Consider the following 26,618-nt stretch of genomic DNA (forward strand, 5'->3'; position numbering starts at 1 on the left):
TCACATCAAGTAAATATTTAGCCTTAATATACATATAAAAATAAACAAATAATTCTAAATGTTATACATTTGCGGAAAGCAAACTCGTAATGCTTCGTTGGGAGTGGAATAAATAAAAAAAATACATATTCATGTACATATGTACATACATACATACCCTTCATCATAACCGAATTCCAATAAAATTGTTGTTTAAATAAAACTATGGTTTTCTTCAACGAAGGAAAATATATTCTGATTTAGCATGTTGTCATTGATGCATACAGTTATTGTGATTAATGTAATCAGTAGTTATCTTTTTTATTAGACAATTTATATAATTCATACAGTAGTTTACAATTTCTATACAATGATAATAGTATATACATGATGTACACACTTTTAAGCTGAAAGACGTCCGACAAAATTTAATTTTGGCTATGCGCTTTGAGGAATTTCCACATTTTCTAACAATGAAATAATTTGGGTGAAAACACGTCCAAAGTACATACATATTCTTTTCATGTATCACACTTATAAAGAATGTGTGCGCCTTGATTTGCTTCCAAATTTATCAGGAATTTCCCTGCAGTGTGAAGCTGGATCAGCTAAGCGAAAATTGTTTTTTTTTCTGCACCTCTCGTCCTATTTTATAATAAATAGAAACTTCAGTGGTCCGGAATTCTTGCCAGTTTTTCAAGTTTAAGGGAATCATCTAAATTTGCTTCATTTTTAACAAGCCATTCCTGAGGAGTTGCGAACTCTTTAGGGCGACCCTACCTTTACTTTACAATCTCCCGTTATTTTTTGTCCATACAATATAATTTATGTCTTAATTAAATATAAGCATCCAATTTTTTTAATAATTTTTTGCGACCTATGTAAATGTTGCACTTATATCTATACTTACTAGTATTTATAGACATCGAGAAATTTTTAATAAATTCACATCGTAGTTTTTTAACGATAATTTATAAAAGACATATCTATTAATATACACACACATACACTCTATTCACTTGAATAGGTACACATTTTTTCCCCAGAAGTGAGCTAATGTATATCTTTACTTTTGGTATTGAAGAATCTTTTTGAATTCATTTTGAAGAATTCGTAATAAAAATTGAAGCGCCGCGAAATCGTGTTATGGAACAATTGAGCTCAATTCTAAAATATCGCAAATAACGAAAAATTCCATAAGTACAAACACAAATAAAGAGCACCAACTCAACCACTTTCTGGCAATGCCACCAAAATAATTCCAAAAATTTGTATATGCAGTTATGTATCCGAAGAGCTGTATAAACGAGCATCACAAAGCAAAATCTTAATATTTTTAATTACCAACTTATTTAACAGACTTAAATTTAATGGCAAATTTTTGATGCTGGTTGCTTTGCAAAATTTACATATATATTTTTGTATAGAAAGCAAAACTAATAGTATTAAAGATACATCAAGTGAGTCGCGTTGTTTTCTAAAAGCCCACAAAAAAGCTATACAGACTTGTTGATTCTTATCCATCGTTGTTTTTTTTTTCAAAATCGACCTTTCTCTAAAATTAAACTAAAAAGATGCTTATCCGATGTTTGCAAGTATATCTTTACTCAGTTCTTGAGGAAAAATAATGTATCTTTTCATGTGAAGCGTGGTGTTCACACATATGCATCGTCTTTCTCAATATCCATGACATGGACAGTACATTCATACATACATATGTATAGTGGTCCTCAAAATAATAGGAGTGCGATATTTTGAGCAGTTTTGGCTATTTATCTTTTGTTTATTTAATGTTTATTATTTTTTTTTTATAAAATTCATACTTTGTATACAACAACAACCAAATAAATTCACATTTCATCTTTGTATAAAAGTTATAAAAATTCTGCAAATTTTCACCAAAATTTCAAACCTTTTAAACAGAATCTTTAGAAAAAAATTTGCTACTCTGTTTTTTCGCCCATTTAATTCTAGTCTAATAAAGTGCAAGTTTCAAGCTTCTTAAAAAAATCCCGTTGATTTTTGGCGTTTTTTTTTGCTGGCAGTGCCCTCCATATAAAAGAAAATTGTCAAACATACTTTGTATGGAAAAAAAGTGAAACACCTTCAACGCAAAAAATTCTTACAAATCAACAGAATTCTTCACCAACTTGAAACTTGGACTTTTGAATTATTTCTAAAGATTCTGAAATTTTGGTGAAAATTTTGCAGAATTTTTATCATTTTTGTACAAAGTTTGAAATATAAATTTATATGGTGTTTGTTGTATAACCAGCTAGACTTTTATAAAGAAATAATAAACATTAAATAAACAAAAAACAAATAGCCAAAGCTGGTCAAAATATCGCACTCCTATTATTTTGTGAACGATTGTATATATGTACATATAAGGACAATTACGGTTTAGGAATTATCGAGTTAAATGATTTCAAAAACTTTTGTAAACTTTTTTAAAATTTTATACTTGATTTAAAGCCTGGGAAAATATATAAGAAAATCGTTAATTTTTAATATTTTTTTTATATACGATACTCATAGAGTCAAATGGTGTTAGATCGGAAATATAAAATTTATTATATTTAAGACNGTACCAGATTTTTAAAAATATCGATACTCCAAAGTACTCAGTACTCGGAAAAAAACTCGAGAGTACTCAGAACTTAAATGAACTCGAAAGAACCCAGTACTCAAAAATACTCTGTTCCAATCATCACTCTCATACAAGAATTCAGGACCGATTCAAAGCACACAGTATTGTGTCAAATAGCTACTTAAATGTACTGAGTTCTGTTTACATTTACCGGTATTCAGGAATGATTGTGCTCAATTTCAATAGCCAATCATTTGACAGTTGTATATTTAAAGAAAGTAATCAATACTCTCAAAAATACCCCAACCTTAAAAGTATCGATACCAAAGAACTCGATCCTCAAAGGTACTCGATACTTCCCAAGACTACCACTACAATGAAAATCGATTGATAAATAAGCAACTTTTGAATGGTCAAATAAAAATGTGCAATAATTTTTTGGATGAAATAGAAGCAGAAAATTTATCGTACATGGCGTATGAGTAACATTTTCCATGTTGAAGGTTGAATTTTTTTCATTCGCAATGGAAACTTAAAATTAAAATATCCTGGGAAAATGACCTGATCTAGAAAAACGGTATACATATCCGTAGTCCAGGACCCAAAATTTAGTTTACGTGCCTCGGCGTTTTTTTGTGTCATTTTAGCGTCCCTACAATGTTATTTGGAGGTATTTTCAAATCGGTCTAGCTCACGCAAGTCTTAATATTTTTCCGAAATGTTTTGGCGGAAGTCTTAAAATATTATAAACTTTATAATTCCATTGGAAAAACCGCAAATATTTTCGGCGCTCCGTCCTAATGTATAATGTTTCGTTAATCTTCTTGCTTCTAAGCTAAATACAGCATACCAACGAGAGGCTGTTCAGTGGGATAATTCTTAATCGTTTACTTAATAGACTTTCTTGATTTGTTATCTTTTTTTTTTTACTTATAAGTACAAACATTTGTATGTAAGTGCAAACACATTTTCAGTACCTACTTTTTAACAATATTTTAAAGATGTTTAAACTTAGTACAAAATTTGAGTTGCACTCTTCTATTTGCTTCACACATTGAAAATAAAAATAAATGTTATTTACTAATAAATACGGTGTAGTCCCTAAGGCTAACGGTCTAATGTTTTTGCTTGTGAAAATTTTCTTTGCTATTTTTTTATGCAATGCAAAGAACGCTTTGCATATTAATCTTAATTGGGGTTTCGCTACAAATGTTGAATTACCTATTCACATGCAAAACCTTCTTTAGAACGATTGTCATAATTCGAAATATGTTTGCAATACAAAAACTTATTGAAGCACCGTAATTATACGAGTAATACGAGTATATTTACATACATATGTACATAGTAATTTTCAGGAAAGTGTATGTTGCGAGATTATCTATCGGTCATTTAACTTTTTGTTGGAAAAAGAAATTATCGTCGCCTGGATAAAATATTGTCGTAAGTGCCATTTTGATGATTTTTTCTTATATGTACATTAGGGTGCTTTTTTTGCGACTGAATAAAAACCATCATTGACCATGATTATACCATAAAATGTCTCTGCACTGTAGAGTTTTGAAAACAAAAATCAAAGTTTACGTGTATTTTATATGGAAGATCTTTGCACGCCTTGGGCGAGTACTTAATGTTAATATTAAGGATTCAAATTTTCAGGGAGCTTTTTTTTAGGTGTTTCCACAAAATTTCGAGGAAGGAGTGAAAGAAAACAATAATCGCAAAAAAAAGCACCCTAATGTACATATGTATATGCAGTTATATATTTTTTGAAATAAGCTGTATCGATTGGTGTTATCAGTTTTTGCATATCTGCTTTAGTTTCTGAGATATCGACTATGGGTAATTTAGTTAATTAACAATGTAGTCATACAGAACTACTCAAGATCTTTCAAATGGCGTTATCCATTTTTGGGCGTCTCCTTTGGTTTTGAAGATATATTTTATTCGCAATTTGGTACAAATTTAATGAAATAAGTTCCGAGATATTGAGTAAAAGTCATACAAAATGGCTGCAAAATTGTTGACAAATGTAGCATACGACAAAATTTTACTAAAAAAAATCCTTCACAAACTCAAAACTAATTAACAATAAACAATTAAAATAAAATAATTTTAGAATTTCGTGGTCTAGTAACATTCTGCGTGACTTTACAGAAAATATATCGTCGCGTTTTTGTGAAACTGCATTCCACATTTCAATCACCATCTGCCGAAAACCTGCCGAAAATAACATAGGACAATCTCTTATCCAGGCGACGAAATGTACTCGTATAAGATGAACTGATTATGGGCAGACTTCCGCGCAAATAGTACTTATAACGAAGATATAAATCGCTAACATAGTACCATACTAAGGACAACATTGTATTCGGTCAGAATTTGGATCGCTAAGGAGATTTTCTAACGAGATGCCTTTCGATGTGAAGGTTCAGTTTCAAACAGGTGACGGACTATATACTTGTCTGGAGTGCCATATTCTTCAAGATTTGCAACTTCGTCCACTCTTTGACGATCACGACAAGGTGCAGCTGGAGCAGTTGTGTCTGAATGATAGGTTTAAGTCGGCTTTGAAAATTTGAGAGGAGCCTGTAAATAGAGCTTTGTAAGGGCTTGAAGATATACGCTGTGGTGCCAGATATGCTACGGCATATATTTTGCAAAGACCATTTGCATTAAAATTTCCATTTCATTTATTTCAAATTTTCTATTTATAAAACATTTAAAATCTTTTTTACTTTTATGAATTTGTGTAGTTTGACTAAACGAGTAATGGAAACCGACAATCGAATTCAAATAGTATTATTCAGGTTAAAAAATATGAAATTAAATTGTTTTTTTAAAAGGGGTTCGTAAAAACTCTTTCAAAACTTTTTTCAGTTATTTTTTTTTCTTAATTGTAAGTAATCCCTAAACTTTTTATTTGTTTCTGTTGTTAAGAGCAATTGGGTAATGATGATTTGGTTCATATCTACATGCATATTGTATGAATTATTTATATAGTATACAGATTAGGACAATCCTATAAAGGCTAAGTATTTCTTTTATTCTCAAAATTTTCTTTTTCGAACTCAAATAAACTTGCTACAAAGCATCCTAAATATTTTATGGCTCATAAGTTGTCCAATGCTGAAACAATGTACACACATTCGTGTCACTCGATTGCTGGAAGAACTTCATATATCAAAAAGTTAAAATTGTGAAAAAAGGCTTCAAAGTTTGTAGTTTTGCCGGTTTCCCGCGTTTAACACAAACAAGTAAAAACTAAGAAAATATGATAAATATAATTGTATGACTTAATCCAGCCAATACTTTTGTCGTCAAACTTTTCTTTCTTGCTTACTTTTTTCTTAAAACTTCATACCATTCACTTAAATTTATTGTGAGTAAATTGAGTAAAAGGTCTGAAATTTTAACAAAACGCATACGGCGCACTGGTTTTTTACAATAAAAAGTGGAAGTGAGTGAAGTTGCAAGAAACACAAACGATTTTTTTTACCAAAATAAAGGGCTCTACTTAAAGTGTTTTTTTTGTTTGTTTGATCATGAAGTTCTTCCAGTAATATGGACTTATCATCGACAGCGTTACCAAAAAACAAAAAGTGATATTTTTACAGGAAAATAACAACGCGTATTTTGATAACATATTTTAAAACAATCCAGTGGAATATTTAAAAAAAAATATGTATGTATTTCATTCAAGGTTTTAAACAATTGTGTCGCGGCTGGCATCAATGTACTCTTAACAAAAAAAAAACATTGATGAAACTTTCAATCACTTGTATGCTTGAACTATAAAACAGTTAAGTATAATTGTACTTAGTAATTGTTAATCTCTTAATTTCCTCTACTGTTAAGTTAGCTATTTGTAGAGAATTTCAATAAGGATAGATTTTCCTATTAGAGTAACACACATTTTATGTTATGTAAACATTCGAAAAAATGGCGGTTACACACACATACATAAATAGTATATTTCAATGTTCTTGCATAATTTGTTTTCACTTGAGGATGAGTTGTCCATTTTTAATTTTTTTTATGTTGTTAATTTCTTGCTTTGTATTGGTTGCATGATTTTAGTTAATATGTTGTATGTATGTATACACTTGTATGCTAGTATCAGAAAGAATTCTTCCTAAACATTTATGTACATATGTACATACATACATATGTTATGTATGTACGTCGCTTTTTCCACTTCAAATACAATTATAAACTTTTATATTAAATTTTAATAAATTCACACATGCATTTTGTCATATTAGCTTATGTTAACTCTAAATTTCACATCACAAGTTGAAATTTTTCTAATATTAATAATGTTGCGTTATGCCATGTAATTATATATATACAAATGTATATTATTTGGTGTACATTTTCTACGGGTCGTATGGGTATTTTTGTGATGAAAATAAAAGTTTTGAAAGTGATATATATATATGTACATCCTTCACGCCCCATTAAATTAAATTAATTATTCAAAAATAAATAGAAAATGTATTAACCTTCTGCCACATACGAGGCCATATATGGTGGTCCCCACCTAACTAGTGGTTTGAAAAAATTTATCAAACTAGTTAAATGCATTGAGAAGTTAACTACGAATAACGGAACGTACATAATAGATTTGCTTATGGTGACACACTTTTTCGCGCAACTCAACTGCAAATAAGAAAAACTAATGAAAAACGCAAGTTTTTCTTGTAAAACAAAAAATATTTCCGAAATAAAATTTAAAATAAATGACTTGCGAGTCGTTTTTTCTTTCGATATAGGTTTATAGATACATAAATAACCAGTATTTCACAGTTAAATCTTTTTGTTCACCTCCTTCCTAATTCATGTAGTTTAAGGGTTAAACGTTTTGCCTATCCATATATGTGATTATTTCAGAACAATGAAATGTGCATTTTTTTCCATTTTTGGCTAACACAGTCTAAAGTTGAATAAGTAGTTATTTATTAGTAAAAAGAAATCATAATTTTGTTAAGCAAAAGCTTTTGCTCCGAATAAGGTAGCCAACGGGAATTTTGTCACCTTCGAATGGTAGACGGTTTTTAACAAAAGCCTTTTAACGATGGAAAAATATTGGGAGACTTGTTAATACGAGAACGAATGCGATGAGAAAACCTTTCCAAATTATCGATATGAGCCTTCACATTCAATTAATGGGAAGGACGCAGCTCTAAATATACACTAGAATATGGGGAGTGGAGAATATATACATTAGGCTGGTCCATAAATGTAGGAAGCAAATTGTTACGTGAGATTTCCTAAGCCTCAACCTTTTCGACTATAGTAGTATCGATTTTGGGTATTAGATAAAAAAAAAGAATAATTTTAATTTTTTGGGTCTCTATAGAGGAGTCTGAACTTTGCCCACTGTGCGACACGCCTTACCCGTCTCCGATTTATGTGTGATATCTGCGATCGTGGTATTACCGATTGAGGGGGTGAGACCGAAAAAATCGTTTATTTGACTTTAAGGACCACCCTAATATACATATGTATAAACATTAACATAAAAATGCACAGAGAAAATTTTATTAAAGGTTTAACCATAAATGATGAGCGATAACAACCAGATGGTCAAGCCTAAAAAGCAACAAAATGGTTGCTCTTGAAAGAAAATGACGTGATACGTCAGTCGTACAAACTGAACGGGATAAAGAGTACGTACAGGTATGTCATAAGCCGAAAAAAGTGTTTTACGAAGTCTGATGATAAGAGGTGATCTCCGACATAGTAGCTACACTTACGGTCATAAAAAATATCGACGTTACTTTACCTTGTAATTTTGTTGTTGTTTTAGTTGCATTGTCAGGAATAATATCAAATTGTTTCCCTCTGGCGGAAGACAAAAGAAATGAAACAATCAAGGAGATTCAACTCTTTCCAGTAGGAACTTCGAAAGACTCCTTGAACTTCGTCGGGAGAACTCTTACTGGCTACCTAAGAGGACACTGCAAGTTAAGGTACCATTTGAATAAAATTGCGCTTTCTGTTGAAACGGACTGCAGGTTTTATGTGGTCTGGTGGAGAAAACCACAGGGCATATTTTATGTGACTACCCGCGTATCATGAATCGCAGACTGATAAACCTTAGGGAGCGATTATCTTCTCCATCCAAAATTTAGACTATACCACCAAATTACTTAATTTCAGTGCAGTGAAAAAATTTTCCATATCACCAAGCTGGCGATAAAATATTGAAAAATCGAATTTCGTCAAATATATTTAGTGCTAGTTAAATTTACCGCGTGTTGAAAAATACCGCTTTGTCTTGGTTTCAAGGATTTTTTCATTGTAATTTGAGCAAAAATTAAACGTTCAACCAAAAAAAAAAATTGAACTGAATTGTTAACTAAAATATTATTCGAAAATTAATCAGGAAACAAAAATAAATAAACCTCAGTTTTTATGTTTAGTTTTTTTTTTTCTTTATTTGATAACAGTGATGAGATTTATGTAAACAAAAAGTTAGTTCTGTAGCTTTCGTATTCAAATTTTAAATCATTGCACATTTTAAGCCTTATTATGACCATATTTTTAAACTTCTTTTTTTTCATTTATGAAACATTTTGCATTTTATGCATATCGTGATTTTCGCTCGGTTCGAATCGGCTATTACATTTTTGCCTGGTTCCAATTCTATATCGAATCTTTTATTTTTTGTGCCTTTGTTATTAGGTTATATAAGTAATTAAACACGTTTTTTTTTGCATATGCTTAAAGAAAAACTATAGTGATATATAGGCAGAGTTCTTTGTTTTAATAAAATAACATTTCTTAAGATCTTAAATAAAAGTTTCGAAATACATATATATATATCAATTTATATAATTTAAAAAAGAGTGTTAAGACCTTCTCTTCCCTTCAATCAATTTGGATTTTAAAAATCTAGAATTTTAAAAGTTTCACAAATATTTCGCTTTTAGTAAGTTTGTCATAAAGCTTTTACGAATGGTTTGGTTTCAATGCACATACATACATACATACATACATATGTGCCTATGTTTATATGTATGTACGTACATATATATACATATAAACGCATTCTTAATATTCGTTACATTTTTGTATGCCATATTTCCCTATTATTTTTTTTTTTGTTTTGATTTATTTAGTTTCTTGTTTATAATTTCATGCATTATTAACATTGTTGTCATTTATCTATAACTTAAGTCGTTTACTTTGTTTTCGCCAACATCGACCGACCGCTTAATCGATTTGTTCTTCAACAATCGTTTAGTATTTTGTATATTTAAATATAATTTGTGTATGCAAATGTTTTTGTATATTCAAAACAATAAGTAAAGTTTTTAATGCATTAAATAATTTTTATTTTTTATTTATTCGTTTATGAACCCATTGGGTTTAAGTTATATCTGCACCACACTGCACGTGCTCCGTATGCAAGAAATATAAAATAAAATATTAAAAAAAAATTGGCTTAGTTTAAAACACTAACTGCAGGCAGAGATTAAAACAAGAAAAGTTAAAATGGCTATTTGTATGCACATTTTTTTATCCAAAATAAACCATAACATTTTAAATAATCGGTTAGCTGTATCTAGCTACCTATTTTAAATGAATCAAAAAACCGCCATACATTTTTATGATTTTCGTTAAATTAAAATGATCAAGCACATGGGAGCACATTGTGCGATAAAACAGCCTGTGGAATAAAACGTGAATTTCTCGTGCTTCGATATTAATTATTTTGGTGTCTTTCTCAAAACTTCACCAATATAGCTCAGCTGACTGTTTGGTAAGCAATTTGTGTGGTAACATCGCCAATTTTTACCACTTCTTCACACCTTTTCTTCATTGATTTTGCTCTATTTTATTATAACATATTAAAATATACATTATATTAAATACTCAAAATACATAAAATTTTTATACAAGAAATAGCTTTTTTATAAAAAAAAAAATAACGAAAACCAAAGTGTTTCATTGTGGCCCTTAGGGCATATATTATATAAATAATTTCTTGTATACTTCCTTCATTTATTTTGAATAGATTTGTCTATTCAAAGGATTTAAGATATCACCTTATGGATTAAGAGCGGATATTAAGCAAGTGACGCGTACTTGCACACTTACACCTACGCATTGTCCATAAATACATATATACAAATACATACATACATACATATGTATGTACATATACAAATTTTAATGTGTTCTTGGATGCTGAAAATTAATTGAATGAATAGCTTCAAAGTTGATGTTGTTGATGCTGAGTAAAGATATGATTTATGAAATAAGCGGCCAAATATGCTCACAGAAAACTTCTCACGCATATGTACGTGCGCACTAGTATCCCTGCAGAAAATCTGATTAGCTCAGAACTAGACCTTTTGCCGACAGTACTAGTTCTAGCTCAATACCCAAGCAATGCCTTCAACTGTGCAGTTTTTACACGGCGATGTCATTGACAGTGGCAATCGTCGCCCAGTGTATCATTTTGCAACTGGTTTTTAACCGGTTCCGTTTTTGACAGTTTTTTTTTTTTTTTATAAGAAACCGTTTTTAAGATTCGATTTTTGGATATTTTCTTTCGTTTTTCATTTTCTTTTACAGATCCCATTTTTGTTAAATATTTTACAAAAAAAATGCTCGAGTCGGAGGTCTTCTCGCTGAGCTACTGTCGTTATGTACGCGTAGTGAGCATTTGCACATTTACACCGCAAGTTTCAACTGGCCCGCTCTGCATCCGTTTTGCACTACTTCAGAGATAGTTCTGATAGATGTATGTAGTTCGGAACTAGCGCTTTGTCAGACTGTCTCTAAATTTTACTGCAGGTTAATTTCATAAATAACACATGACAAAGAAAACAAATACTATTATAAATAGCGCAAATCATTTTCTCGTATGTACACTTTTAAACAGGAACCGTAACAGTTACAACTTTTATTAAAAAAATCACTCTTTAACAATTATTTTTTGACTTTTATTTAATTACTCTTTAAATAACCGTTATTTCTGACTTTTATTTTATAAATCGAAAATAACAATTATTTTTGATTTTTATTTAAATAATCTGCAAATAACAGTTATTTTTGATTTTTGAATTATATGTCTTAAATAACAGTTATCGAAGACTTTTATTTATAAAAGTCATAAATAAAATTCAGTCACTGATCTTTATTTTTTCAATCATACTTAAAAAAGTCATTTGAATAAGTCGTAGTAAACTTTTGTTTTCCAACACCTTAACTGCGAAAAATGTTAATGACTTTTATACAATTGATTTAAAAAATAAAAGTCGGTCACTGATATTAATGACTTTTAAAAGTAAAAGTCACTGACTGATTTTTATTGATGACTTTTATAAATAAAACTCTTCAATAACTGTTATCTAAGCCATATATTATAAAAATCCAAAATAATTGTTATTTTGGATTTGTAATATAAAAATCAAATATAATTGTTATTTTTTTAAATTTTGCATAAAAATTGCAAATAAAAATTTATTTTCAAATTTGAGTCTCGGTGCAAAACGAAATCGATTGGTATGTTTCACTTAATTGTAGAACATTTCCTTCATAGTGAATTTTTCCATGATAGTTTTCATCAATAACTGTTATGTTCGGTCCCTGCTTTTAAATATGAGGACAATTTCTATTAAATGCTTTTTCGATAACAATAAAACACGACTACAATGAGTTTGGACAACTCAATAAGAAATATCCGATACGCGATTTGGTAATTTCAGTTATAAATATGATAACTTCATTCTTAATAGTTGGTCGTTTTATTGGCAAAATTAAACTATTTCAAATAAATGTGAAGTTAGCATAAGTTCTTAACAAACAATGTTTAAAGAGTAACAAGAATAGATTCTGAACACCAAATTTGCCTCCCGCTGTTCTGCAGCAAACTTCTTTTGCACGAACACTCGAAGTGAATTCCTTTAAAAATGCATCGGTAAACAAAAGGTTCGAGAGAAAGCGCTGTAAATGTTTCGTCTGCAAATATGCTATTTTTGGGATTGCCACTGCCAGTACGTATACATATACAGCCATTAGTTTCCGTTTTGCTGGAGAATGGCCCAGTGCTCGAATCGAATACTAAACTATTCCCCCTTCATTATCGAAGGTTAGACTTGAAAAAAAGATGAGTTTTCCAATCATTTTCGAATTGTTAACCAATCCCAATGTTTATTGGGTACATACTCGAACTTAGATCGTTTAGCGGTGACTTAGACGTGAAATATTTTTTATTTTTTATTTTGGAAATTTATTGAAAGAAATTTTTAAATGATAACGAAATAATGCATTTTTTAAATTTATTGCGGTCTTGGAAATATCATGGAGAAAGTCGTATGGTGAAATATTGTATTTAAATTATATATTAGATCACAAGCATTTATTTACAATAAAATTAGATAAGATAGTAGCTAAAAGTATTTTATAAAAACAAATCTATATAAAAGAAAATATAAAAGAATTACCAGTGATCATCTACCCATCAGCGAATTGGTGCAGACATATAGAAAATAAAACAACAAAAATAAATATGTTTAACATTACATAATATTGGATAGCGATTTGATGAGAAAAATAGTGGAACAACTTCATGAGTAAGGACATCCAAACTGCATACTTATACATGTATGCAGGAGGCACATCTTGCCGAAAAATTTACATATACAAAAATGCGCAGATAAAAATAGATTTACTTTTTTATAGAGGTTAGCTGCATACATGTATAAACATATATATATGTATAAGTAAATAGCTAACAAGGTTCAATAAATGTCACAATTAAATAGAGTACAATATCTTTTACATACACATGTATTTGCTAATAAACTAAATTTAGTAATGTCTACATAGTGCATTTAGGCATAAATCTCAGTATAACTGTCTTACAGTTAAGTCATTCAATTAACTAAAATTGATAGAAGTGAAATAGTGTCATATAATAAATAGTATAAAAATGCTATAAGGCAAAGGCGAATTGTGGAAATAAGAATTCACCAAAATTATGCCGCTTTCAAATACTTTCTTTTTGATTACGACTTCCCTAGTGTGGTCAATTGTCGTTCCATTTTAACTTCCATCGAATATGTACTTAGAATTAGTAGAATCAGCGACATCAACTTTGAGCTAACCACTCACTAATATTTACAAATAGTAACAATGACCAATAAATCTTGCAACGTAGGCAATAACACATTGATTAAAGAGTTAATCAATCGTTCAATCATTAAGTTTTTTTACACGACTTTTAATATATAATATTAAATATTTTATTACACAAATACATGAACGTTTCTTTCGTCGTCTGTACCTAAGAGCTTGTAAAATAAAAAATAAAAATAAACTTTGTCTTCGCTCATGTTATTTGCATGCAACTTGAGATATTTCACTACTAATTTTTTATCATTTACTACACACACATATTTATAATAATAAATAGGAGCAAGTTTTTCAACGTGTACAAATACATAGGTAACAATTACAAATACCATTAGAATCAGAATCATAATCGAACTAGCGACAAACAGAATTCCAATATACAGGACTATAAACGAGTGAAGTAATGATAAACAAACATCATCGTTACTCTGATGTATGTATGTGTAGATATTCATATACATTGGTCAGTTTATATTTTATGTACACATATAGATATACATATATATATTTTGTATAAATTTTCTAGTTTTTTTTTTTTATCTGTTATCAGACAAAAAATGTAATTTAAAAAAGTCAATTTCATCAGAAAATTATCATTGTCATATCATGATCTCAGTTACATCGCACAATAGCGTAATTTAAATTTCTTTAAGAAATATATAATATATAGTAGATATAGGCATGTATACAATAATTTTAATAATTTTAAATTTAATTATATTAAATGTTTTCTGTTTATTATTGTATTTTTTGTTGTTGTGTATGTAAACGTGGCCAGCGAGTTATACATACATAATTGTTCTCCAGCGAAGACGCTGTATTGTAAATTTTAAGTTAAAGTGAATGTTACAGCATCTTTTTTTTTGTCAGTCGGAAGTACGCACATACATACATATGTACATACATATAAGCAGTGAGCAAAGCACTAAAACGTTTTAGAATGAATATATTTACTTGTATGTACCATATATCTTTTTACCTCCGGATGGGCCTTAGTATTTCGTATGTATGTTTGCAATCGTGTGATAAGAAGGGAAGGTGGCTGCATAAAAGCGACATCATGCGGTTAGTGGTGGCATTCATACAAAAATATTACATTATTTTTGAGTTTGAGTTTGAGTTTGAGTTTGTTTTCATTAAATTTCTATAAAATATAGTTTCATATTGATCACGTCATTACTATTGTTAGTATCGCTAACATTTACATAATCGATATTATCTAATACAAAAGATTTTAGTTATAATTACATAATAATAGTCGTTTTGCGCATACTTTCTCTACGATCGGTTTCTACATACGCTACACACTTGTTGGCTCTCTTTTTTACATACATAGGTATATTGCAATTTGCAACAATTTGGGGTAGAAGAAAATGTATTTTCCTTAGAACCGCTTTCAATCTACTTTTCTAAACGAACACAGAAAAAAATTCACCAAAAAAGAAATTCACTTACAACATCGTGACATCAGCAGTGGCTGTTTTTTTGGTTCCTCTCAACTTGTCGTAATCTATCTTTCTTTCTCTACATGTATGCATATATCTTGCTCTCATCTAGGAGATATCTATCAAATATATAGATATACATATATGCTAGGCTTAAAATTTGTTTCTTGTTTTTGTTTTTTCTACTTTATGCTAAAGTTGAAAGAATGAGTGTTTGTGAATGTATTAAGTTGTTCGGCATTCCGTATAAATCAACCGATGTAGGTTCTCTCCAATCACAGTTGCTATATATTTATATGTATGTTTGTTTGGGAAATTATCGGACCAACGCTCAACTCAGTTCGATCGTTTCGAAGGAGCCTCCCTTTGCTTCTGGTGCTTTGCTGGCATCGGTTTGTCCACTGTTTTCGTAATATTATGTTCTCTTACCTGCATTAATGCTCAATCAACTACAACTTAATACCGCTGTCATCCGCATTCGACCAGCTTTTGTCCACGATTTCAGAGAGTTCTTGCTCAATATCTCTCATTCGGCCGCTATCTATGATACCTTCTTCACTATTTCGCCCTTTGTTATTATTGTTAATAAATTGTTGCTGAAATTGCGGCTGCTTTTGGTGGTGCGGTTGGCGTTGAATTTGTAGTTCATTGCTGTTTGCAGCTGCATTGGATAATGAATCATTCCAGTAGTTTGAATCCATTGCCTTTAAGCTACTATTCCACATCGAGGAATTCTAAAATAAAAAAAAAATGTACAACATTTTCGATATAAAATAGCGCAGTTAGCAAAACCTTAGTTATGTCGATATTGGCATTGTCGTCGACATCGGAAAGCATATTAGGAAGTGCTATATTGCTGATATGATTGAATGGTAAATCTGGAAGCAATGAATTTTGAATGCTGTTAAAATTATCAAATGCCAATGATCTGTGCAGATTTTGTTGTTGTTGTTGATGATTTTGATGTTGGCGTTGTTGCTGTTGACTATTAGCAGAGCGCTGTAGTTGCTGACGGAGTTGTAATGCCAGACTGTTCTCAGTATCACTTGAGAATACTGAGTAGTTGAGGTCGCCAGAGTTATTTCGGTCCAGCAACGGATGCTCCTTATTTGTTGATTGCTTTCTGACATCGCCACTGCTCCAACTATTGAGATATGTATTGGTGCTGGACACATCAGCAGCCGTACTACTGTGACCTTTATACATAGGACATATGGGGCCAAACTTACTTCCCATGCTTGCAGATGTGGCAGGCTCTTCGAACGTTGCGGCGTCGTCATCCAATATGGAGTCTGAACGAACGAAACTATCACGGTCGCGGAATGGGCCTGGAGATGGATTTAAGCCCATGCTATGTACAATTGAAGTACGTTCTTGTGTATTGTCTACAAAATTTCCTCCACGCCCCGTATTGCTGTTGTGCGCATGCCAGAAAGATTGACGCGATTGCAAATCGCCACCAATCAAACCGTTTTTATGATTGGGCATGCTAGACAGTGCTCCTCTGGGAATATCTGTATTGTCGCCAATGCCATAATCGTTCTTGAACATATATGATTCACCTATTGCAAGTCCATTTAGCGTTTTGTTAAGATCCATATTCATATTGTTAACTTTCTTGGCAAACATTGACATGCTATCGCTGCGTGGGTATAGGGGCGTGGACTGATGCATTGGAGAGCCTCCAATACCAGGAGTTATGTTCAATATGTCGGTGACCGCTGGCCTATTTCCAATTTGCAGATGGTGTTGTTGATCCCACATGCCTCCGATGTGTAGCGGCATAAGTTTTTCGGGTGGCCCTAAATGGGTTTTAATTTCTGCACCGTTTATGCCTCCACCGCTACCTACGATACCACCACTACTACTATTATTACTAAATAAAGATGGGGCACGCGTATTTGTTCCTATCATACCCGAATTGTAGAATTCATTGTAGATGCCCTTGTTAGACAGTGGACTGCTTAGAGATGTGGCTAAATTGTTATTACCATGAAGTTTCGGTGGGTTATTGGTGGGTAAATTTGGTGGTAGGGGCGGATGTGGCGACGGGGCTTGGAAACTCGTTTGAAAATTTCTGGGTGAGAGTACGCCACCACTGGAATTTCGTATTGCCATCGGCGAGCTATTGACGTTGGACAATCCCTGAGACATATGTGGCGATAATCCAGGCCCCGATATGGGATAATTCAACGCATTTCCAAAGGAGGATGCATCGTAGCGATGTGCAGCGGTTGGACCCGGTATAGTTGGCCCATTGTTTAACGGTATGGGACTGTGATGCAAGGCTCGTATCTGATGGTGTGAGCCTGGTGGGCCGTGCGCATGTAAAGATGACGAAGTATCGCCATAGCTACCGCGAGGCAATTTGCCGTGCATAGGTGGGGGGCCGCCGAATCGAAATGGCGATGTTGTTGCAGAAACTGGGGCGGAGTTTTCGTTTCCAGGATGGAGCAAAGCGGCCGGATGAGGATTGTGGTGATTGTGTCCCAGGTTATGCGAGTGCGTGTGTGGTGGAAAATCCCCTTTCGCATTGTTCGCATTATTTACGTTTCCACTGGCAATAGGCCCTGCACCGGTGTGATCACTACTGCTGCCAAGTTTCGTACTTTTACGATTCTTAGCACGGTATTTCTCCAATTCCTCTTCTGAATGTGCAAAAGTGCAACTTGAACCACGAGGGCAATTGCGTCTCACCGTCAAATCACGGCACAAACTTATTTTATACTTCGTGTTCGTGCTCGTCTGACCAGTACTGTACTCTTGCAGCTTGCGATTTCCATGGTGTTGTACGAACTCCACCAGTCCCACCACGACCTCATGAACAGCTTCCAATGCTTTACTCACATCCTGCCATGATGATGGCGGACTCTCTAGCGAAGGATCGATGCCGGCTAAATGCTTGAGATGTGTTCGCAAACCGGATAAATTTGCCGGATCGCCCGTGCGTTGCAGAGCAATAACCAACTCTTGTACAGATTGCGCGAAAGAGGAAGGCGTTTGTAATTTGTCAATAATGCTTTGCATATGCGACTTATGTACTGTATCCCCATAAAGCAGGGAAGACCATTGATCTGGAGCTATGCGTAACCCTGCTTCCGTGGCTATTTGTACGATTTGAGCGTCGTGTTCACGTCGAAGTGCATCGTAAGTACGAAACTCTTCCTTTAACTGCATTAGAGACGAGTCGGCTTCGCGTTTCGATACTTTAAAGCAGCTGGCGCGATACAATAACTGTACAACATGCCCGATACTTGTTTTTGACGCCTGCGGAAATCGAGGTTCTAATCTCTGGACAACGAACATCACTAAAACTTTCCGAGAATAAGCCGTTCCATCTTCCAGTGCCTGTAAAACCAATTTCAGAACTTCCTCTTGCATTGCGGGGCCCAAAAATTGACAACCACGTGAGCGAACAGCTGCCCATAGATTCGAACTTAGCTGCTGTGGGTTTTGATGCTGCAGAATTAGTTCGGTAACAGTGCGTTCGCCTAGAGACCGTGCCGCTCGCAACACGCGCTCACGTCCTTCGCGCTCCATTAACTGTGTGTTAACTAAAGTAACAAGTTTTCGTTGCATCGGTCGCGAAAGTGGACTTCCAAAGCTGCCATTGTTGGTAACAAGGGATTTCAGATACAGCGCCAGACTTTCTATACACTTGTTTGCCAAGTTATAGCATTTCAGATCTTCCGGATTTAGCTGGCGTACACTTGGAGGTATATGTCTAGCCACCGCATTCGAGTCGACGTCACATCTTGAGGGGCCTTCACTTCCGCCACCATTGTTATTTCTGTGGTCGTTGGCATTTCCAGAGTTGTTGTTACTGTTGTTATTTGAGTTGGTGCTAACCAACTGCAATAAAGCGTTATTTATAGGCAAATTGTCGACATCGGTTGTGATGGTGGTCTAAAATTAATAATCAATTAAATCACATTTGGACTTATATGTATGCATATCGTCGTTTAAAGTACAAAACCGCGTATCGTCGTTCTGCAAAACCGCGTAACTAACATTTTTTTGCCAAAAATTGGATTTGCTGACACAAGCTCTTGGCTCAAGCCTTATCCATTCGTCCTGAAATACACTAGCCAGAAATGCGACAGAGAATCATTTTGAAATATGAGTGTTTTTACTCTCTAGAAAATAATTTATGCAACCTCATATACGCGGTTTTGTACTTTAAACGACGATATATATATAAACTAATTTACTTGATCGAAGGGGCATTGGCGGTTGTGTAAGTTGGCCAGACACTGGCGACATATTGTATGACCACATCCCAGACTTATTGGTAGACGGTGATTAACAGCAAATTCATTGCAACAAATTGGGCAAAAGAGAAAATCTGTCCATGAAGGCGCCTGAATGGGCATTCTGCAATTAAAAAGTAACAAAAATCGCTTTTAAGTAAAATATAAAAGAAAAATATCGAAGAGCAAAATAGCAAAATTTGCAATTTAATTTTTTGACTCGGAAAGGGACAACAAACTGTTATTATTTATTTGGAGATAAATGATCGATACGATAATATGTTGGAGAAAAATGTTGTACATCCACTTGAAAATAAAGAATTTCTCAAAGATTTAAAAAAAAATTTGTTTGGGCATATTGGGAATACACATATAAGTACATGTATACATATGTACATGTGTAGATATGGTGTCATCCCATATTTATTTTTAGACAAGCTTAAATAAAGAGCTTTGACCTAAAAAAAAATGTATGCATATATTTTAGCGTACATACCTACATATGCATGTATGTGCAGATATACTATACATGAGTAAATAATATAGATTTAATTCTAATAGAGGGCGATGACCGAAAGATACTATAATCTATATTTAATATAATAACAATATAATATATCGTTTCCTAATTCACAAAGGCCATAACCAGCAAATTTTCTATTTTACAGGAGTAGCAAAAAACATTATAAAAAAAAAACAAAAACTGCAGAAAGGGATTATTAAAAAAGGGTATAGTTCCACTGTTTTTGAGACCTACTGACACTTTCAAGTTTTTAGCGAATGTGTTTTTTAATATATATATATATATCCTACAAAAATCTGTGTAAAACGCAGTTTCGAAAAAAGTGTTTGTTAGGGCTTTTGTGAATTAAGGTAAATATGTAATACAATTGCTAACGATACGTAGGCTTTCAATTATAAAAATATGTAGGTACATACATACATATGTATGATTTCGTAATGTTATGAAATTTGTAACTTTTTATTCTATAATTTTCAACACTAGCCATATTACTTGTACATTCAGTTTTAGATTATTTTTCGGAAAATTGAAAATTGATTTATTTACTAAGTGATTGCATTGAGAAATATTGCTTTTGTTAATTGATTCGTGACGACATACTACATAAATGTCCAGGAACAAATTAACACATATTCATGATTGGTGTGTGGATGAATAAGTCAGTATACAATGTACTGTACATATCTACATATGGGGATTTTGCATAAAAGGGTAAACTGAAAATACAAGTAAATGAATTCATAACTTTAAATTTCGTATTCAGATGGGGAAAAAAGGTTTTGAAAACGCAAAGCGGTGGGGATCTGAAAAAATTTAATAAAAAACTAATTTTAGTGTGTGTTGCTGGTAAAAATACTGCATGGCGGAAAAATCTGTCACGTCCGATATGTCATGTCCGTTACCAGATTTTAATTCGAAATTAAATCAACAACGAATTGCTACTGATTAAAAATGATTTGGTATTGCTGAATAAATTATTCGCTTTGTTTGATTAAAAAGAAAATTAGTAACATTAATTATACCTTACATCGAATCTCATACAAATATATACAAAAATATATTTTTGACGGAAAAAGTCATTTTGACCTCTCGTGGGGACACACATTCATTCATAAAATTAACAGCTAAAAACTTATTTCACAGCTGAACACTAAAGCACGAAGAATATGCAACTACAAATGTATGTACATATGCAAATAAAAATCACTGCCAACGTCAGCAGCTGTTGCTGACAAAAATAACAGAGAATCTCAGATACTAAAAAGATTTTGATGCAACTGGAAGACAAATGATACTGTCAATACTTAGTGGATGGACATATGTATGTAAATAGCAACGTGTTTTTATTAAGTTTATTAGTGCTTACATACATATATAAGGACGTGCATACGCGCAACAATATCCATAACTTCATTACTAATACACTGCATTAATGAAAGCTAAGAAATATTTGGAACCAGTGATCAGATGGCAGCTGGCGACGACGTTGACCGTACTGGTGATTGTGGTGGCATCGACTGCGCCGACGTTGCTTTAGTGTACGTAAGCAGTGCAAGCAGAAACAAAGAGAATTTGTTAGATGTTGTTGACGATGGCAAAGCAAAACAACAAACAACAGCCACGACTGCTCACATCGCGTCACCACTCGATGCGTAGTCGACGTCGCAGCTCCTATTTTGTTGGTTTTACTATAGCAATGATCTACAACATAAATATGCTGCTCGCAACAGCTTCTCCGGAGTAGAGGTATGAATTTTTCTCGACAAATTACTTTGTTGTTGGAACAATAGCCATCGAAACGGAAGCGGCAGAACGTTCGCATCAAATATGGATTTTCCACTCAAATGTGAGAAGTGTGAGGAAAACAAAAAAGAGCTTTTGTCTAAAATGCACGGAAAGGAACCATAGAAAATTGCGTAGGCCCAGTGCTGATGGTCGTATAAGAGTCACTCAAATACCATTTTTTCTATTTCAAACCGATCATAATTGCGAAGGTGGGTAATTGAAAGGGGTAGGGCGAGTACTTCCTCAATTAGTAACTGTCGCATGACCAATACGGAGATATCTAGGTGCTTCCCTAGGGGAGTGGTAACTTTATAATAAAGTCGTATACATATATGCATGTACATATGTAACGAACACAAGGTAGAAATGCTGGCTGAAAAATCCAAGATTGCTAAACGAAAGAATGCATTTATAACTACGAAAAATCTAAATTTGTCATGGCTATATGTGTACCAGTAAAAAAAAAACTGAATCTCATTAGTCAGTTTCAATTATGAAACTTAATTTTCACTTCATAATTTTTTCATTGAATAGCCCCTCGGCGACTTCGTAATCGATATAAACATTAAGATGGTTGTTACGTTGCACTTTTTTTTACATACATACATGTGTATGTATATAACTTTTCCACTTTTTCGTTTAATTTTTTTTCTTATTTTATACTTGTTACGCACCTTCAAAATGCACATATTACTTTTTCTTCTAAATTCGAATCACAGATCGCAGCAAATTGATTAAAATTCAATCGCGTATGTAGACGTGGCCACTTTCACAATTTAATTTTTCTATGCTTCAATTGAGTATGTTCGTAAAATCGGTAGAAAATGCAAAAATTAAAAAATTAAAATCTATTAACTTGCGTCAAATGTAAGATTTTTTCTTTCTGTGACAAGGAAAAGTCAAAAACGTCTAGTTATTGTAGCGATGTGCAATGAAGCGATACCAACAATTTAATATCGATATCTTTGATGATCGAACGGTACCGAGTGCTAGAGATGTAGGTGCGATTTGTACTCTGTACGCCAATTGAGGGAGTGTTTAACTATTGAAGAGCCTGCTATACAGTTCAATACGAGCATGAGCGTGAGCTTTTTATTTTGGCCAATATCTTCGTTATTACTTAACTTTTTGCAATAATTGCTACATCAATAGATAGTTAATTAAAACATCTTCAGAATTATATAATAAAAAGCACACTTAAAATGCATAATATGCCTTTTTTCAGGCTCACACTCAACTGTGTGCGTACGCAAAGCATTCGCATGTGAACGACAAGTTTTGACAGATGTGTGTGAGCGTCCATAAGAATACAAATGGAATTCTTTGCCTTTGCGAACGTTCACGCTCACGCTCGCATTGAACTGTATAGCAAGCATGAACCAAAAATACAAGATCACGTAAAAACGCGACGTTGTATTTGTAACTAATTTTGAGAAAAAAAATTCGTGGAAGCGGGTTCGTCAGCTGAGCGTTTGTTTACATCACAAGCACCACAATTTTACACTTTTAATTACCTAACGAAGAATCTTATAGGATTCACCTTGACTTAATTAGTCTTACTGACCATCTTCACCTGCTGAAAATCCCGCCAGAGTTGTACTTCATTTTCTAGCAAGCGAGATAATGATTTATTGACTGGGCATTTGACAGCATATTTTTCATTTGTAAAATGTTGCCAAGAAAGGATCGAGACTTGAGTGCCCATAAAAGCTAGAAAAAATTGGAAAAACCTGCGTATAAAAGATAGAAAAAGACGTGCAAAACAATTTTGGGTGTAAGTTTGTGTTTGCCAACAAAATAAACGATGTTGATATTCTGAAGAACTCTGCGAAATTATAAAATTGCTTCTAAACAACAAAAATGACAGTTGAAAGCAAGCGAGAGCTCGCGAACCACTTGACATGCGAGAAAAAGTATGCTTCCTACTTTCTGCGATTCACTTGTGTAGGATGTAGCATCTTCACGTAAACGAGATTTTCAAGTACTTTTCCTCATTTGTATGCAATTCAGATCTAGTTACTATTCGACTTTCGTTGTTTCCCATTTTAAGAACCAAAAACTTAAACTCTCAAAATTGAAGCGTGTAAAAGCAAATATAAAGCACAAAAGAGAGCGAGCAAGAATGCTTTCAAGAATGATAAACACATTACCAATTAAAATCATTCTCTCATTTCGTTGGCCATGATATTTTTTTACGTTTGTGTGTGTGAGTTTCAGTTTTCAATTTCAAAATAATATTACATGCAAACGTCAGACTTCCTCAATGGTTTTACCTTTTGTAATGTTTTTGTCATGCTTTCAAGAAGTTGTAAATCGGGTGTAACGAATAAACTGCTGCCATATCTATTTTAATCGGAAAGGTATCGAACTCAGTTGTCAAAGCAAAATAGTTAGGGTCTTCACACCTGCTGGTTGGTACTTGGTAAACTGCTAGTTGGTACTCGGTAATTTTATCAACTGTGAGCATCCTTTTCAGCTTTCTTATGTTAGTCTGGTAAACTATGTTTATCAACAGCGGATTCGGAACTTTTTTCCTATAAAAACAAAAATAAATTGTAACAGAAAATTGAAGGAATTTTACTTACTCATATGCCTTATACCTTGCGGCAGCGGACGGTATTAAAATTCTCTTACTTAAATAACTCTTACTTAAAGTATATGCATTTACATTTATTAATTGGAATTTACGAATTTATCAAAGGAGCTTACGTGGGCATGATTCCATGAAAGTACTTTTTTATCAAACGCTCACTCAAAATAGCAAACGCACACAAAGGCTGCATTTCTTTATTCATTCTGAGCGTTTGGAATAAACTTTTTTGTTTACTTATTCTTTAGAACATTCCTGATGATATTATAACGTATATCTCAAACGCATTCTGTTTATTCCGGCTGTGAAATTGGATTATCCGAAATGTATAAAGAAACGCAGCCAAAGTGAAATGGTTGAATATTAGTAAAGAAACATCTTCGATATTTTTCAAAACATCGATGTTTGACTTAATCGACAAACATCGATGTTAGAAGCCACGACCGACCATCGATGTTGCTCGATACATCGATGTTTTTTCAGGATGCCTACTAGGAATGTAAGTTACGGTGCAAACATCGATGTTTGAAGAATCGATGTTTCGAAAAACTACATCGATGGCAGTTCGATGGTGGTTTACAAAACAAATATAAGGTAAGAATTTAATCACATATACAACTTCCACATCTTTTAATGAAAAAAAATAATAAAATTTAGTACGGATTTTTACATTTCAGTTACGATGTTGTTACGTCTTTTCGCGTTTCAGGTGACGATATATTTACATTTTTCTTTTCACAAATATTGTAAGGAAAGTTAAATTTAATTTCACTGCGCCCGCTACCAGTTTATCAGAATACCTCCAGCACAAGCTTCGTTCGTTTATTACTCTAAAATATTAACATGAATTAGAATCTCTGGCGTAATACTTGTAGCGTAACACATATGTACACTACATACTCATAAACCAATTAAAGTATTTCTTAATTAGACACGTATAAATATATGAGCATTTTTTTAAATGTAATATAGGAATTTATCAAAGAAACATACGAAAGTACTTATTAATCGCTATTGGGCCCTGTCACACTGTCAGTATTTATTGACGTGATCCAAGTATCGCGATATTAATTGACGGTGTAGCATGCAGTATTGATAGCTCGTGATCTATATCGCAAAATTTTTAAAAATTTTGAAATCTGGATCGCGGACCGCAATACCGTCAATAAATATTGAACGTGTAGCACTTTCAAAACGCGATCCATACATTTCTTCAGGACATCTTTTACTCTCATAATGCGAACATCGAAAGCGTATTCGCTCTGCCTTCGTTCTCGATGCTCGTAACCTTTCAAAACAAATTGAAAAAATTGTAATTAACATTGGAAATTTTAAAATAATTGTGGAATGCATTATCTGTAAATTATATGTACAAAATAAAAATATTTTCTTGCGTCATAATAAGCGTTCAGCACAAAAATTATGCAAATACTGACGCGATAAATATTGAACACGTAGCATTCGTGCGCGATCCATCAATCCATCAATATGGATCGCGATCCAAATATCGTGATAATTACTGACCGTGTGATAGGGCCCATCAATCGCTGGCACAAAATTTTAAAGCGCGCACAAAATGAAATCGTGAAAAATTAGTCAACCCGATAAACATTTAGGTTTGAGCTCAACTTGAGGTTAAGTTGAGAACTAAGGTTTTTCTCAAATCTCCAATGTTGTTTCTCAACAGTACCTCAAGTGGAGGATCATAGCGTTCTCAACAAAAAGGCCATTTTTCTTTGTATGAAAAAAGGACTGTTTCTCAAGTTGAAAAAATGCTAGCTCTCAACTTGAACTCCAATGTAATTCTCCAATTGGTCTCAAACATATCATTGAAATACTGAAATTGAAATAGTAAAATACCTTATAGCTTTTTGATTGAAACGACATATATAGATGATTTTAAATATTAATTTTTCATTTTATTACTCCTGTATTGTATTATGCAATTTATCAATATCGTATTATAAAAATTCACTTCACAGTATAAAGTCCGACAGCACGGTGCAGCGAACAAAGGTGGCGCCGTCAGTGGTACCGCTACTTTGGTTTTGCCGATTTTGACAGTTGTGGTAACTTGTAAATAAACCTTTGTTTACAAATCAGCGAAAGAGAAATATGAATTATTAGTGAAAAATCAGTTTAAATTGTGTTAATTTGCAATTTGTGAGCGATTTTTGAGTTGAAGACTGGGTAAAAACTAATACAATGAAGTGCTGTGTGTTAAAGTGCGACAGCCGCCAAGATGCAAGAAGCGTAGATGCAAGTGTAGCGCTGGGACGAATCGCTGCATTTTGTGTACATA

The 26,618-nt window shown here is 33.0% G+C and overlaps 2 protein-coding genes across 2 annotated transcripts in view; one reads left to right on the plus strand and one right to left on the minus strand.

The window, feature by feature from the left end:
• Positions 1–14,469: 14,469 nt before the first annotated feature.
• On the minus strand, positions 14,470–22,659 carry roq (RING finger and CCCH-type zinc finger domain-containing protein roquin). Its single transcript, XM_017629525.1, has 4 exons — positions 22,401–22,659; positions 19,380–19,542; positions 15,961–19,074; positions 14,470–15,902 (listed from the first exon to the last, which is right to left on the minus strand). Exons 2-4 carry the CDS (start codon positions 19,539–19,541, stop codon positions 15,618–15,620), a joined length of 3,561 nt encoding a protein of 1,186 aa, XP_017485014.1. The 5' UTR covers position 19,542; positions 22,401–22,659; the 3' UTR covers positions 14,470–15,617.
• The window catches only part of LOC108373608 (uncharacterized), an 8,455-nt gene continuing 3,245 nt past the window's right edge, over positions 21,409–26,618 (plus strand). The window contains exon 1 of the mRNA XM_017629524.1: positions 21,409–21,593. Within this exon, the coding sequence (XP_017485013.1) occupies positions 21,409–21,593 (185 nt within the window). The remainder of the gene's footprint in view (positions 21,594–26,618) is intronic.

The sequence above is a fragment of the Rhagoletis zephyria genome, unplaced genomic scaffold (genome assembly GCF_001687245.7).
Source record: "Rhagoletis zephyria isolate East Lansing unplaced genomic scaffold, Rhagoletis_zephyria_1.1 Rzeph_scaffold_06858, whole genome shotgun sequence".
Taxonomy (NCBI): domain Eukaryota; kingdom Metazoa; phylum Arthropoda; class Insecta; order Diptera; family Tephritidae; genus Rhagoletis; species Rhagoletis zephyria.

Coding starts and splice junctions, on each gene's coding strand:
- roq (XM_017629525.1), bottom strand. CDS start 19,541: ATGCCCATTCAGGCGCCTTCATGGACAGATTTTCTCTTTTGCCCAATT. Junction 19,075..19,379: donor GCCAATGCCCCTTCGATCAA/GTAAATTAGTTT, acceptor TATTAATTTTAG/ACCACCATCACAACCGATGT. Junction 15,903..15,960: donor CCAATATCGACATAACTAAG/GTTTTGCTAACT, acceptor TTTTTATTTTAG/AATTCCTCGATGTGGAATAG.